We start from the raw sequence: 16636 nt of genomic DNA, 5'->3' as shown, positions 1-16636 counted from the left end.
TCCCCGCTATTTCGACCCGGTCTAAATCAAGTCATTTGAGAAATCACTGACAAAGATGACACACTAACCTGAGACACAGTTCAAGCAAGCAAACAGTGACACTCTGAAAGCACTGTAGCTCTATTCTAATACCCAGAAAATTTCTTTAGTTAAAAAGGGAGCAAAGATTAGACATCTTTCCTTCTAACCTATTTCTGTTCTTTATTTTATATTAATTATATTATTTACTACATAGAAATCTATCTAAAAATACACACAGAGTTCTCTTTACTGCTTGTGTCTTAGATCCGCTTATTTTCTACCCTTCTTTCTTTCTTTGATAGCCGCGACTTTTATTTCGCTATCAACATTCACTTTTCCTTAAGATAACATATTTGCAGTGTTTGGACTGTCTGGAAGACCACTCTTCGGAATATAGGGTCTTCGCCATCTTGAGTATCACCTTTCTTTAATTTGTGGGTATCCTTGAAAATGACGACTTTGAGCGCATCTTCAACAAAGAGATTAAAAATTTAACAATTTCCTCGTCAGTGAACCATTCATTGGCATTAAGTCGAAATGCTGCTACTCTTCGTTCAAGAATACACTCTCAACCTTCATAGATGGGAAAACTTTAAAATTGAAATGTTCATGAGTTGGTGTAAATAAGTTGGATGAAAGTTCTTGACTGAATTGGAATATGGATTAAATTAAACTAATACAATAAATATTAAAAGGCGAAGCTGGTTTATACCCGAGTGGCACAGATGTTGGACCGTTTTTGGACCGACATCTACCCATTCGGGTAAATGATAAAGTACAGATCGACTTTTTACTTTGCAGTGCATTTCTCTGACACTGTTTCTGAGGCGTACAAAGCACTATCCGTTGAAACTTCCGAGGTCGTTTCTGATCTTTGGCGCAGGTCGGGGAAAATGCCGCCTCAATTTAGGAACGGAAATTTTATTGTGTATCCTACAATGTTTTATGAGGTATCTTTAAAAGCTCTCTTGAACAAAAAGGAAAAAAGAATGACATATGTCTCCATGTATCCTATTAAAGGGAACAAAAATGCAAACGACGCGTAATTATTCAAGCAAACAACAGCATGTAAATGATTCAACGTCGGTACTAAATACATGTTGGTCTTCTAATGTAATGTATAAAATACATGAAGTTGAATCATACTAGTTCTTGGAATTTATTCTATCTGATACTTTTCCTTAAAAATATACACAATGCTTCATAGCATTGGAATTTCTAAAGGAGATCTCCGGTTAGCAGCAGCCTGTCCCACCCGGGTAGTCAAGTTCTATTTCCAATGAAATCTTTTATGTTTAGCCTATGGGTTTCGGGGCCGGGCCCCGGACAACGCACATTTTTTAAATCTTGTTTTACGCAATACTAAAAAAATTTGGTTTGCTAGTCCCAACCAGACATGAGTGAGGTTGGGTTGGATTAAAAGCCTTTGGGATAAAGTCAGGGGTAGAAGCATAAATTGGGGGGTCAAATTGGGGGTCAAATTGGGGGTACAGATAAATTACAATTTTTTTTTTCAAAAATGACTAGTAATTAATTAGAGTAAAAGGAGCCGTATAAAGATTTATTCAAATTTCTATACGGGGGGTAGGCGTATTTTCTGGGAGGTAGAGAATATTTTCTAGCCCTCCCCTGGCTGGTCCCAATCAGGCCTGGGATGGATTAGGATTATTAGGTTGAAAAAGCTAGGATAGGGCAGCAAATTTTGAAAAAAAGTAGGGTAGATATCAAAATTTGAGGATTGAAAATAGGGGTGGTCTATTCTGATCATGGATTGGGACAAGGATTGAGATTAAAAATGAAATAATATTAGTGGTATAATATGATTTTATAGTACATTTTTTATACTGTACATTTTTCTTTAACTCACTTCCGTTGATCTCTATTTCTTAGTACTTGAAATAAGTCCTTTAAAGTTGAATCGCTATTGGAAGCAACTCTTCTATCTTACTAAGGATATTGAGATTATTGCTTGTATATCCACGATTGGTATTTGATAACCAAATCATCACTTTCACAACTAATAAAAGGAGATCCAGCAATTTTTATTATCGAAAATTTCCCTAAAATTACTGCTCCTATATGTGACTCTGTACAGTCCATAATTATTTCGGTTTCCTCGAGCATGTTAGGAAGTTTTGCTAGGTTATCCTTGAGAAAAGTTTTTATCTTGTTTCTAACCGTGATTACTTTCGAGCTCAGGCTTTTCCAATTCCATCTCAAAGAAATCCTGGAACATGTAAACCAAAACCATTTTTGAAAGTAGACTTGCCAATTGCACTGTATGAGGTCATAGCCTCTGCGAAGCAAATGGAGCGTTCTTCAAAAACGTCACGTTCTACAATTTGATTGGCAGTAAAACTTAATATTAAGCGGCTTTTCTTCCCAATTTCTCTGACTCTTGACCAGGAACAAGCAAAATTTGATGGATGGTAATCCTTTCAGTATCAATAAGTTTGTGGGTTGTTCTAATTGTTTTTTTCAGTTTTTCAGAAGGATTATCTGAGTACGTCGTTTTGTCCTCCCAAGTAGTACAGTAGTTACATATTGTCTTCTCAGCTACATTATAAACCTGACAAAAGTTGTGGACTTCATTGGAAGTTTCTTCCTTCGTAATTAGTTCGGCAAATAATGTGAAGATGGATGACTGTAATTTTGAGGTTTTAGCATAGTAAACAAGTCAAAAGGTAATGTTCGGATTATCCGTTACTGAAGAGACAACTACTTCGACAGCTTGGTCTAAAAGGTTAGCATTGTCGACAACTGGTTTGTCGTTGTTTGGTTCAAGTAAGTCAATGGTTGCCTTTTCTGTAGATCCTCTTTTAGTTGGTCAAGAATCCTCATAAGCTATTTTTCTTTTATCTTTTGAAAAACATTCACTGATGTTCGCCAGTTCTGTTGATCTTGTTACAATTTTTGGAGAAAATGCTAACAAAATCTGTTATTCCATTAAAAGTTTATGAACTTGTTCCAGAACATGTCTTATAACACGATGTGATGTGATGTACTGTTAAATTTTATGAGCAATAAACGAGGAATTTTTCTTCCATATATGTTTTACATAAGTATATATTTTCTCTCACCTATAAGTAGGAAAGGAGCATACTACCCCAAAGGGGTACATCTGGTTAAAATAGCAACTCCAACATCCATGCACTGTACCATACACTTCAATTATCAACAAGAACAGTAAATAGAAGCAATTTGTAATTTTCATTTTGTAAAAAAATGAAAATATTTATTTCTAGAAATGAAAAGAGTAATCTTACATTAACAGAAATATTCTCTTCAAGACAGCTAAAACTTTCAAGCAGATAAAAAAATATCCATTCAAATACTATATGTACAGATAAGAAGACATTTGAGACATATTGCACTAAAAAAAGTTGTCATGAAACACTTAATATGGTACTACCGATAAGCTCTCATGGAGTACTCGAAAAAATGGATTGGATTAGGATAGACTTTGGGTTAGGATAGGATTAGGATTGGATTGAAGATTTTCGGCGGGGATTAAAAAAAGGTAGGGTAGGCCCGAAATACCTTAGGATAAACCAAAATCCCCTCCGTCCCAGGCCTGGTCCCAATCCCACTCCTTCGCCATATAGCCTATATGATATAGGTCTAACTTAGACATCCGTGGCAGTGGTTATACTTGGCCGGTTTGATAATTTCTCATATGAGGTTATTATTTCTATAATAATTGAGACTCTAGTAATATCGGAACGCGTTGTATAGGTAATGTAGGTATTATATACAGTACTCAAATATTGAGTTATTGTACTTGTCACGTACAATTGCCTTGTGGTTGATGGTAAGTTACTTGAAGTTAGAGGTTCTCTGGATGAAGTAACCGAGTCAACGGATGATAAAGGATCCGAAACTGGCACTGAATTTCGTTGGGAAAACGTACTGAGAAAACTGGAGGAATCAGAGGTAGAGGTTGAAGAGCCATCAATAGTCGGAATAATGATGCTTGCAGCGGTACTTTTCACTTTCGATGAGACGGTGGAAGGACGCCAGAGTGTTGCACTTTTCCCACATTCGTTTCTACAATCCATATTCCAATAGAATCCTGGAAAATCAGTCTGTGAGTTCATCTGATTGTCATAGTTGGTGCACCCTGTTGATAGATCAAAGGACGTTGTACCCCACTTCCACGTGTTTTGGTATTTACTTGCATCACCCTGTAGATATTCATATTGAATTTGAAAATTCGGCAGCCAGATATTACATTCGTCTTTTTTGGCCCCACCGTATACTTGAAAAGTGACTGTATAATTTGTAGGACTATCAATTAGAAAAGTATTTTCGTTTTTACCATACAATTGGATTGTGCTTTTAGGGCCCTGAACACCTATGATTTTCAAAGAATACAGATATTTCAAGTCAATTTGTTCTTCACCTGTTACTTGAATAGTAATTTCATAGAGGTTATTTCCCAACCACTCGACATTTAATATATCTAAATAATATTTCAGAATGTTGGTGTTAGCTGCATGCCATCCGAAATTTAAATCCGGGCATCCATTCATTACTGTTTGGCATGTTAAAGTTCCCCTTTTCCATAATGATTGGTCTTGGTAGTTAATTAATGATGACAGGACGTAAGTAGCCTGTATTATAATGAGAAGAACTGAACTAAGCATGTTTGTTGTTTCGAGAAAAACTCCATTTTTACAACTAGTTTCGATAAAGAACGGTATATCAAAGCACACGTACGTACAACGATACCATAAACTGACTGATTTATATAACGGACATGTCTTGTATCGAATGATCCTCTATTTTTGACCTCCTTTTCTATCGGGTAGCTTTCACATTCTTGAGTGGCAGAAATCAAAAAAAAAGTTTTAAGCACATCAGCAATTCCGTTCAGACACTGAATGCATAATAATTTCTCATGCACGTCGATATATGTATTATAAATTTTTTGTAAAACTAAAGTTTAGAGTTCATTTTTATTTAAGCCTGCGCACGTACGTTAAGTCATTATTTGCTCTTCAATGCTTCGCCTGTTTGGAGTGGGATAGACTATAAGCTCTAAAAAAAGGCCATTGTTATTAAGTACGTAGAATAAACTTAGCACCACCGAGTAACCCTGCATGAATAGATCAATGCAACAACCTGTATCGTACGTTTTTTGATCAACGTCCCCATTTTGAGGAATCTGTCAGTATTGTACGTACATAAGTACATTGCCAGTATAATAAGGAAGAAACGGTTTGACATAAAAAGTGCCCTTCTAAGAATGTCATTATAACCTCGATTTTGTACGTAACAGTTTCTACAGTGGTTCTTACCCAAAACATGACAAGTTTCTACAGACGGCGACATTATCGAGAACAATGTACATTTAATCGTACGAGTTTGCATGCGCGATATTTAAACATTGCCTAAATATTGAATATCAGAAAGAATTAACTTTACTGAGATGAATACGTTGCATTGAAGAATGTTCCGTGGAAGTGGACTGTTAACGGCCAAGAATTTGCGTTATAAAGTAGTTTTCCGACGATATTTCCACCGTCTGAAATACTTCCGCGAAAACGGATCAAAATCCCCAAAGTTTGTTGCGCGGGGATAATGAGAAAATTCAACTGGAAATTTCCCCTGTCTTGAACATTATTTTTGATTTTTTATCCTGAGTGGAACCCCAAGAAACATTTTTACCCTTTTTTCTCCTATCTAGACGTGTAAGATGTTTACTTTATGTCTTTTATATATTACGAAGATACAACAATAATTTTATTAGAGAGTTTTGGGCATCTGGTAAGAGTTGCAAGCGTATACCCACCATCATTCAGTATCTGCTTTCAATTGGAGTGAGATCTGTAGATATCAAATGCTCTTTCTAAATATAAAAAATATGTTGGATAAGAAGAGGAACAGTTTCAATGACGAGAATATGGAAAGTATAATTTTCGTTAAATAACAGTCACATCTTCAGTCCGAACAACTTTTGGGATCTCCGTGACCCTGGAGAAGGTAGTTTTCCTATTGAGAATGCTGTACAGTGAGACTAAGAAGATTCTATATTATTTATGTACATTTAAGCCCAAAAAAAAAGTTTTGAAAGCTCTGGTGTGTCTGCATCATTTGAAGAGTGATAATAGACCCTATGATTATAAGCGCTCTTGTGTATTTTAGAAGCAGAAATCCTAACCGAATAGGAAGAACTTTTCATCTCTTTGTGACCCTCTCGAATTTTTAACGTAGACCTTCCCTTTTTTGGTGGGTTACTCGGGACTGGAAATCTGGGCCTTTCGACTGTTTTTTCCTGCTTGTATTTCAGATTGTGAAAGTTCATCGGACCTATACTTCCCCCCCCCCTTCTCCCAAAGGGAATGTTTCGCAGGTAAATCTCGTTACAAAATAATGAAAAGAACTAATAATGAGGCTTCGTTTCGTGCTCCGAGGGTTTTCAACCATGTGAAATATCATCGGAAAAAAATTAGAATCGGCGATAAGCTTTCGTTACAAAAGGCCGGCGAAAAGGGTACTAATTTCCGTTCCGGTTTTTTTTGGAAGAGATCATGTTATATTATTTATATCATATACTCAAGTAAGACAAGTGTATGGCCACTTCGCACTTTTTTAAAAGAAGGATGTCCCGTAGAACGTGTTTGCTTCCAATAATGTACGCAAGTTATTTTTTGTTGATAATTTAGGGTGGTCCATTAATAGGTTCAAGTGTAACATAAACGTAGGTTACTTATTTTATATAATAAACATAGAGGATCTTAAGGTAAATATCTAGAAGTTCTAAGATTGGTAACGTTCACTGAAGTAGCTTCGCATGCAAAGATATCATTAGTAGTTCTTGAAAAGAATTTCAAGCATTACATGTTACATGTGCGGTTAAACACGTTAATAGGGTCCTTGTTATTCTTGATCAGGGTACAACTAATACCCAACTTATACTATTCCATTCTTAAGTCTATAAACCTAGGTGTGGCTTAGAGCAATTAATTCAGCCTTTCATATAATTTCTCCTAGTTCTTATGATAAGCGTGTGTCATATATAATCTACACTGTTTATTTGGAATTCGTTCTAATTCTTTTCCATCTGTTTTGATCCAAGGTGTTGAAATTCACGGATTATTCGCAATTAATGCTTGTAGGACACCCTTTGCTTCTAGTTGTTGTTCAAATTGGTCAATTAAATGATTAATAAACGTTTGGGTTTCATATGGACAACTACCAAAAAATGATATATCCTAATTTAAAATATACATTATGGAATTAAATATTTAACTAGATTGATGACGACTTGGGAGACAATGACCCTATTACCTATATGAATATATGCAAAAACAGAAGATTAATCATCGATAACCGAATTTTTAGAAACCTCAATTATTGCCACTTGGGGTCTCTTAACGTCCGAAAAATATCCTTCAACGACATCATCAGAAACATGAGGGTATTTTTTTCCTGAATATATTCCTAGCCTCTTCGATTGTAGCTTGATTAATTTTTACTGGTCGACAGTCCAGGATATGGCGGCTCCTTTCAGATTGAAGTATAGCCTGCTCATCTACGTCAACATCTTCATATGTGGCCCATATGCTATGTTTTTTCAAACTAGTCAAGGTCTCATTATGTTTAGCTATTAACAAAGACATACTGTCCCTAACATCATTACTTTCATCGTCTAGTTTGATTTCAGGAATAATTGCCCCATAAGCCACAGTTGCTATCGTCATTATTTGGACCCAGAATTTTGAGCACAACTTCATTTCTTATAATCAATATATTTTCTGTTGGTTTTTTATATATTCTTATTGGATTGGTCGTGGTTGTAATAAGCTCATAGGTAAGATGGAATGGGAAAGAGAGCGGAGTAAAAACAAGAAACAAAACAAATCAAGAGAAAAATGAAGAAGAGTTCAGAGAAGGAATGTTCTTCTAAGGATAACTATATTCTGATGCATTTCTCTTTTTTTTTTACATTTATACAAATTTAAAGATGTTATAAATTTCAGGATCTACCACTGTTAGTAGTCACTTTTTTTGTTGTGACGGCTTCCTATGTGCGCCAATCCAGAACGCGACAGTCCAGTGTTCATAATGTTGATAAGCGCGTGTCGTAGTCTATACTGTTTACTTAGAGTTTGTTTGGCTACTACCTCGAAATGAAGTTAGTAAATTTTCCACATCTAATCTCTTTGCTGTTTCTTCCAATGCTTTTATATACTAATAATATAACTTATCTTTAATAACCAATTATTGTATGGGGAATAATAGTAATATTAATATATTAATCGTATATATCGTATCCTATAATTATTATTAGCACCATTGTGGAGAAAATGAAGATAGTACTAATGAAAACGACATTAGGTTCAGACTTAACAGTTCTACTTTCCCAGAATAACCTCGACACTCCGAAGAATGAATTTCAAGGTAATGAACCACGAGCTTCATCTTCGGATGAATGTCAATCTCTCAAAATTGGACGTTTTTGAATCGGAGCAACCAAAACCAGTGGACTATGGAAAGTTGCCATATAGCGTTTCAGGGTTTGTAGATACCGATGTAAGAAATCTTTATTTGATTTGATGTGAGGAGGCTATTTTTTCATATATGGCAATGGGTGTTAAATATCCATCTTTAAAATCTGAATCTCGAAAGGCGGCTAACTACGACGAGAAAGCCAAGAAAAAAGGCAAGAAAGTGGCAAATAAACGAAAACAAAGGGAAGTTAACAAAAAACTCACAGAGAAAGTACTTAAAAGAAGAAAGATAAGGAGCCGGGATATAGGTGCTTATAATTCGTAACAGATTGTCGAAGAGCTCGTTGAACATCCAAGATCCACAACAGTTTTCTAAATCAACCCATCAAGCCTTACAAATGAAACTGATACATCGAATCGAGACACGCACACACATACACACATACACCCGGACACCCAGATGCTACTTTTATAGAACGAACAACACTGTCAGTACGTATACAAAATAGATTGGTATATGAAATTAATAAGGCCAGATAACAGCGACCCTATTTTGAACTGCTGGAATATACCAGGTATAGAATTTAGGTTATTAGCTATATTATAAAGTATATTGGCACGTATAAGATACAGCTTATTGAAAAAAACTATTGAAGTCATAAGCAAGTTTTTTTTTTAGCATTATCTGTAATAAGAAATCATAAGTTTTGTGTTATGTTTATCGTCTTGACTTATCATTATTATATAATTACACTATGAGCTTGATATTATTGTCAAGCCCTCTTAAGCTTGAATATCACTGAATAATTTTGAAACTTGTTGGAGATAGAAGACTTGAATATGACAGTGAAGCCTAACAATCTATTGTTTCTCCAAACGGGAGTTAACACATAATCCTGTGGGTTGTGTATGAGTATAGAGAGAGCTGCAGCAACTGCGTCAAAGAATAAATATGCCTTGAAACAAGGTGTTTAGTTAAAAGTCTTGATGCTATCTAAAATCTTTTCAAAGAATATAAAAGAGTGAGGACATTTTCTTAGAGATGTATATCCTGCATATATAGTTATGCAAGAACAACATAACGAAGAAATAGGTAACTAGATACGGTGTTCTTCAAGTGGAAGAATACAATAATTACAAACGATAACGAATATGCATCGAGATACTCACAACAATTACGGTGGAAGCATCTCATTCCCAGACATTATTTTCAAGATCATCAGCCCTAATACTATAAGTAACACATTTTGGTATTGTGAAATCACTACTTTAGGTCAAACTCGATTAACCCGCTATCCGATATCAATAACCGAATTTCCCCTACCATTGCATCTCGGTATACGAGTGCCGCATCCGATATAGAATAACTAACTTGAAACATGAACTAACTTGAACTAACTTGAAACATGAACTAACTTGAAACATGATGCACACCCAATCACAATACATGAAATTACCCATTGAGGAAATAACTAATGAAGTTGAATAAGCCAAACTGATCGACAGAATTGTATACTAGAATCCTCGATAATAAACACGTTTTAGAAACGTATAAATATCGAGTAAGATGATCTTAATAAGATCCCAATACTATGTCCTTAATAATTATATATGTTTATAATTATATACTAAATAGGACAAGAAGAATAACGATAATTGAATTAAGCAGATACTCGCATACTTAAGAAGTCGCTTCCACTGCAAGTCTTTATATTAAGTATTTAACTTTAGTATCTCGCCACTGAAACCGCACTGATCCGAGCCCTCAATACAATACACATTGTAAATGTTAGGCACTATGGCCGAGTGGTTAAGGCGACAGACTTGAAATCTGTTGGGCTCTGCCCGCGCATGTTCAAATCCTGCTGGTGTCGTTATTTTAAGGTTTTTTGAAACCTCCGCTGATCCGGATGCTGATATAAAGCTAATTTTTTATGGGTAACATTACCGAGATCGGCGTTTATCTCATTAAGAAAAATTAAGAGAGAGTATAAGCTGGATGAACCACTGTCCATCTTTCCGATAGCTTCATAAAGAGTACGGAACACAGATCTTGAGAGACGTCATTAAACGGCGATGAACACGATTAATTATGACTGAACAACCCACTCACTGAAACAGATCTTCTTTCGGTAACACAAAAACTGAAAAATTGTGTTTGTTCCAATCTGGTTGGCTGTAACTTTACTTTACCTTACATCCGGAGTATATGGGGATGGCTAAATCATATTCGTTGACTACTACTACTACTACTACTACTACAAACAGCAGCGCCACTACGTACTACAACTATTAGGGAAGGATTCCAGAAACCAATGTACATTATAATATACGACACAGTTTGGAAGCGGGATTCATTTATGGAATTGAGCCTAGTTGATACATTGGTTTGAGTTACACTTCCCTAATTAATAATAGTATTACGCATTTCAATAAAGAGATCTAAGTCATTGTCCTTTGAAAAAAATAATATAAATACATAAATTCATTTCATTGAATTTAATTATACAGGATTCCAATTTACCTTTCCTCTCTCTTGTTATATCTCTTTCTACTTAATGAAAAGATCAAAACCATATTATATTATACAACCGTATATATATATTCCATATTCTCAAGCAAAAATAAACAACAACTATGCCAACTTCAGTACTAGACTCATCTGAAAAGGAATTCTACGACGTACAAAACCAAATCGAGAAATCTTGTGCCGATATAGAATCATGGTGGTCTCAACCACGTTGGAGTTCCACAAAGAGAGCATACACAGCACGGGATATCGCCATCAGACGTGGTTCCTTCCCATCCGTTGAATACCAATCATCGCTAATGGCTACCAAATTATTCAAGCTATTACAAAATCATTATAACAACAATACTGTCTCCAAGACATTCGGTGCGTTGGATCCAGTCCAAGTTACTCAAATGGCTAAATATCTTGATACCATCTATGTCTCCGGTTGGCAATGTTCCTCTACCGCGTCAACATCTAATGAACCGGGCCCAGATTTAGCTGATTATCCAATGGATACAGTCCCCAATAAGGTGGAACATCTCTTCAAAGCTCAATTGTTCCATGATAAGAAACAATTCCAAGATAGAGCTCAATGTTCATCTCCAAATGACTTGAAAAAATTGGGTCCAGCCATCGATTATATGAGACCAATTATAGCTGATGCTGATGCAGGTCATGGTGGTCTTACTGCTGTTTTCAAATTGACCAAAATGTTCATTGAACGTGGTGCTGCAGGTATTCATATCGAAGATCAAACTTCTACTAATAAGAAATGTGGTCACATGGCTGGAAGATGTGTCATCCCGGTGCAAGAACATATTAATAGATTGACTACCATTAGAATGTGTGCTGATATCTTGAATTCGAATTTAATCTTAGTCGCTAGAACTGATTCAGAGGCTGGTACTTTGATTAGTTCCACCATTGATGTTAGAGATCATTATTTCATTGTTGGTGCTACTAACCCTGACGTTAAAATCTCCTTTGCTGACGTTATGAATGATGCTATAAATAAAGGTTATGATTCCAATCAATTAGAAACACTGGAAAAGGAATGGTGTGAAAAGGCTGGTTTGAAATTATTCCATGAAGCTTTCCGCGATGAAGTTTTATCTGACAATAAATTATCTAAGCAAGAAAAGGATGAGAAAATCAAGAAATTTAATGCTCAAGTTGGACCATTAACTGAAACTTCTCATAATGATGCTCAAGAATTAGGTAAACAATTATTAGGTCATAAAATCCATTTCAATTGGGAATTACCTCGTGTTAGAGAAGGTTTATATAGATACAGAGGCGGTACTCAATGTGCTGTCATGAGAGCTCGTGCATTTGCTCCATATGCTGATTTAGTTTGGATGGAATCTAATTATCCTGATTATGAACAAGCAAAGGAATTTGCTGAAGGTGTTAAGGCTAAATATCCAAATCAATGGTTAGCTTATAATTTATCTCCATCTTTCAATTGGACCAAAGTTATGTCCCCTGATGATCAAAAAACTTTTATTCAAAGATTAGGTGATTTAGGTTACATTTGGCAATTTATCACTTTAGCGGGTCTACATACTACAGCATTAGCTTCTCATAACTTCACAAGAGATTTTGCTGAATATGGCATGATGGCTTATGCTCAAAATGTTCAACAAAAGGAAATGGATAATGGTGTTGACGTATTAAAACATCAGAAATGGTCCGGTGCTGAATATATTGATGGTTTATTGAAATTGGCTCAAGGTGGTGTCAGTGCTACCGCTGCTATGGGTAAAGGTGTTACAGAAGATCAATTCAAGGAAGTGAGTAAATTATAAACGAGAAGAATTACATCAATGTACACCTATGTACTTGCCTACCATGCAAACGAACATTTCAGCTCACCTTTGTTATGGCCTCTAAATTAGAATACTTTTTTTCGTCTTTACCTTTTACATGTCTCTAAAATACTCCGTATATTATATATTCTTATCGATTATGATATAATCTATATCCATTAATTTTTCCCTATAAATCTATTATTCTTTCTTTCTTAAACCCTTTTACATAAGCTCTAACATAAATAGGGCATTACGTAATAATGAGTTATCTGTAAATCGGGTGAATTCACATTAAAAAAAAATAATAATAATACTGAAAAAATAAGATTTCTGGACTTTCGGTTAAGGGAAGTCATGCGAAATTCAATGTTGGAACGTCCGCGGAATATTTGAATATCTTCCGCGGCAAAATTAGCAATAATAAGGTTATTTCGTGAGATCCCGCGGTTAGCTCTTTTCGAATTTCCATTTTTACAAACGTATACGTATATTGTCATTTTGTATGTTTCACTTTCCCTTCCATCAAAAACAAGGTCGGGAGGGTAAGGCCATCCTTGATTAAAAGTTAGTAGTTAGGCGAGTTTCCCTCTTTTCCAATATATCGGCCTCAGGGAGGGAAACTATAGTGCCGCAAAGCGGTTACTTGATTTTGGAGCCTTTCCTCTGGCAACTTGGCATCTGGTCCCCCCCCGCAAACTAAAGAAATCCGGCTAGGAGAACCGACCACCCGAAAGGTGATGGACAAAATATCTGCCGTAGTCATCGAAATAAGAGTAACGACTCATTGACTCGAAGTTTGCCAAGCCGAGTTTTTTGGTAAGGCATCAAAAATTGACGATCGCTCCCCTCCTCTCCTCTCGTCGGGAAAAGTCACGGCCCGTTTCCTCAGAAACACCTACACAAAGTTTCCGAGTTCCCAACTACGTAAGGCGAAATTCTGTCAAAAAAAATGGCAATTGTGTCAAAACTTTTCTCGAAAACATAAACGTGCGTATACTAAAGTGTACACCTCGAAATAGTAAGGGCAATTTGATTCGAAGTCACCTTCCCAAGACTTTACGGGAGAGGAAGAGGAAGAGAAAGAGGACAGGAGTCTTGTCAGAAGACTAAAACTACGTAATTTTTCTGCAACTTAGAATAGTATGATTTTAAAAGAGCCGTATTATACCTCTTAGTCAACGAAAACTTTTTCCTGGTCGAGAAGATGAGGTGAGCCTCTTGTAATCAATTACTGTAAGCCATGTTTTGAGTATATAAAGAAATCAAACTTTCTGTAGATCAGTCACTTTCTTCGAAATATGTTTCGAACCACTTTCAATTTTGTCAATCTTTGTTTGCAGTTGTGCGAGTACTATATATATATCATCAATAGATCAAATAGGATAACTAGCATACTTAAACCATGACAGAGACTACAAATTTTGTATCGATGCCATCTGTTACTCCCACTCCTCAATTAAATAAAAATCATAAAATTACCAAGCTGTCCGGCAAAGGTACTACACATAAGATAAGGGAACAATTAAACTTCACAGATGAGAGAAAGTGGAAACAATTTTCTAGTAGAAGGTTAGAATTAATTGATCGTTTCGGATTGAGTCAACGTAAGGCAAGTGAACAAGACGATAATATTAAACAAATCGCTACCCTTTTGAGAAGCGAATTCGGTTATTCCTCATTATACGCTAATGAATTCGAAAAATTAGTTACTGCTGCCGTTCAATCCGTTAGAAGAAATAGGAAGCGCTCTAAAAAGAAAAATACTTTATATCCTTTCAAAACCTATTCACAAGATGAATTAGCAAACTTAGAAGAAGTTGCAAAGAATTCTAATTCAAGTTCAGGTAGCGGCTCTAGTACATACGGTTCCGATGACGAATCAAATCGTTCCGATCAAGACACTTTTCAGACACCATTACCAAACATCAAGAAAGAAGCATCCTCAACATTACCAACACCTCCTAATACCTCTAATATAACGGTTAGCGTTCCTCCAGAACATTGTAATAAGACTGTGCTATCACCAGCACAATCTACTGCCATGACCATAAAACCATGTCAAACTCCCTTACCATCAGTCAAAGATGCTCTTTCATCCATTCCTATGTCATCAAACATTGTTAAACCAAGAATGGCAGAATCTGTAACACCAGTCTCATCACTCCCCGTATCAAACTCTCAAGAGTCAATGAATACAACAATTACTAATCTAATTAACTATTCTAAGCAGTTTTCTATTGATTCCAAATACTCATCAGCATCATCTTCTTCTGTTTCAGACATTACAGCGGATGACGTCCCAATCTTCTTGAAGAAGAAATTATTCAATCAGATTCATCGTTCAAGAACTTGTTTGACACTAGTTGATAATAATAAGAATCTAATCCTGGAGAATAATTTTGTTAACTTGGAAAATTTAGGTGAAATGTCAGTTAAAGCCTCTACTTCATTCGTTCTTGAGAGATATTTTGGAAATTTAGGCCAATCTGCCATTACTAATATGATTTCCATCACATCTTCCACAGAATACTACGCCACAATTTCATCTTCACTATTTAGTTCAATCTTTGCGTCATCAATAATATCCAAAGATCATCAAATCAAACTCTTATATCTTATCATGGGGTCCATAGTAAAAGATTTTGGGTTCGATTCCATTTTATACCCTTTGAATGAAGTAATTCATCATATACTACTAAATTACAACAATAAGAGTAACGAGGCCTCCATTAAGACAGAGAAGTCAGTAAAACCATTAACTTTAGAACCAACTAATAATAATAAATTGAATGGTCTCTCTATCTTAAGTGCTGTTTCGTTGCATGCTAGTAGCCCAGAAACCGCAAAACAACAAGCTGCCAATAGTACGCTTCCAAGAGCGTCAATTCCATTATCATCGACATCATCATTAGAAACAAGTTCATTAGATTCAATAATGAACAGGATTACCAAAAATTCTAAAACAGTCTCCAATTCACCATTCCTAACAGTCAGAAAATCATTTGAAAATGGAACACTACCACAACCTAAACCGTTGCTTGGCAATAGCAATTAAAAAAAAGATATCCAATAGACTAATATATGAACATTCACAACTTTCCATCACTTCTTAACATTCTTTAATCATCCAAACATTTGATTTTATACAATTCTTTTACATATTTACCATTATACACAACACTGATATTGTATCGATTTAAATTGGAATTGCATCTTCTTTCTTTATTGTTTTATATTGTCTTAATTCTTTGTTCTTGATTATAGTACAACATTTACGAAGTTCTCGTGCGTGATCTTTATAATTTGTGTCAACACCTAACTAACTTAGGTCTCTCCTTCCAAATTCAACTGATCACATGACTGAGGGGATGATTATGTGTATTGATCAAGATTGTATGCACGTGAGGGAAAAAAATTCAGGTAGTACATAATATATTTACAAAAATTAGGTTTCAGACACAGCCTAAACTTTGGTAGAATTTTAATTAAGGATCCCTAAAAGTTATCGCGTTTACGAGGACATACTCAAAAAAGTTGATTAAACACCCATTTCCCATCGAAAGAAGTGGCAGCTGAAGTTCCGATTTTAATATAGAGGAAGACTAAAACCTGGCGCAATGTCGAGCCGCGTGGTTTCCCTTATATACGTACAAAAAAAACATTTTGACCCTAATATCCACTTTCTCAAAGTACGTGTCTCACATTTCTTTAATTGAAGTCAACCTGATAAGATAAACTCCGCACGGGAAAGGAAGGGTTTTGGCCCATTATGCATGACTCTGATTTCATATGGACTTTTTGTCCCAAAATTTGGCGTTATCATCCAGACACCT

The 16636-nt window shown here is 35.6% G+C and overlaps 3 protein-coding genes and 1 non-coding gene across 4 annotated transcripts; 3 read left to right on the top strand and 1 right to left on the bottom strand.

Moving 5' to 3' along the window:
* Positions 1–3647: 3647 nt before the first annotated feature.
* On the bottom strand, positions 3648–4667 carry NDAI0E04830 (uncharacterized protein; the record flags this gene model as incomplete). Its single annotated transcript, XM_003670495.1, has 1 exon — positions 3648–4667. One exon carries the CDS (start codon positions 4665–4667, stop codon positions 3648–3650), a length of 1020 nt encoding a protein of 339 aa, XP_003670543.1.
* Positions 4668–10269: 5602 nt separating this feature from the next.
* On the top strand, positions 10270–10351 carry NDAI0Etrna19S. The gene has a single exon. It is a non-coding gene; the product is annotated as a tRNA-Ser (tRNA).
* Positions 10352–11114: 763 nt separating this feature from the next.
* ICL1 (isocitrate lyase 1) lies at positions 11115–12800 on the top strand (the record flags this gene model as incomplete). Its single annotated transcript, XM_003670494.1, has 1 exon — positions 11115–12800. The coding sequence occupies one exon, from the start codon at positions 11115–11117 to the stop codon at positions 12798–12800; it is 1686 nt and encodes a 561-aa protein (XP_003670542.1).
* Positions 12801–14205: 1405 nt separating this feature from the next.
* On the top strand, positions 14206–15858 carry VHR2 (Vhr2p; the record flags this gene model as incomplete). The annotated part of the gene is made up of 1 exon (XM_003670493.1): positions 14206–15858. One exon carries the CDS (start codon positions 14206–14208, stop codon positions 15856–15858), a length of 1653 nt encoding a protein of 550 aa, XP_003670541.1.
* Between the last annotated feature and the right edge of the window lie 778 nt (positions 15859–16636).

This window comes from Naumovozyma dairenensis, chromosome 5 (genome assembly GCF_000227115.2).
Source record: "Naumovozyma dairenensis CBS 421 chromosome 5, complete genome".
NCBI lineage: Eukaryota > Fungi > Ascomycota > Saccharomycetes > Saccharomycetales > Saccharomycetaceae > Naumovozyma > Naumovozyma dairenensis.
Note: the sequence above shows the minus strand (reverse complement) of the source record. Positions and strands in the feature narration are given on the sequence as shown.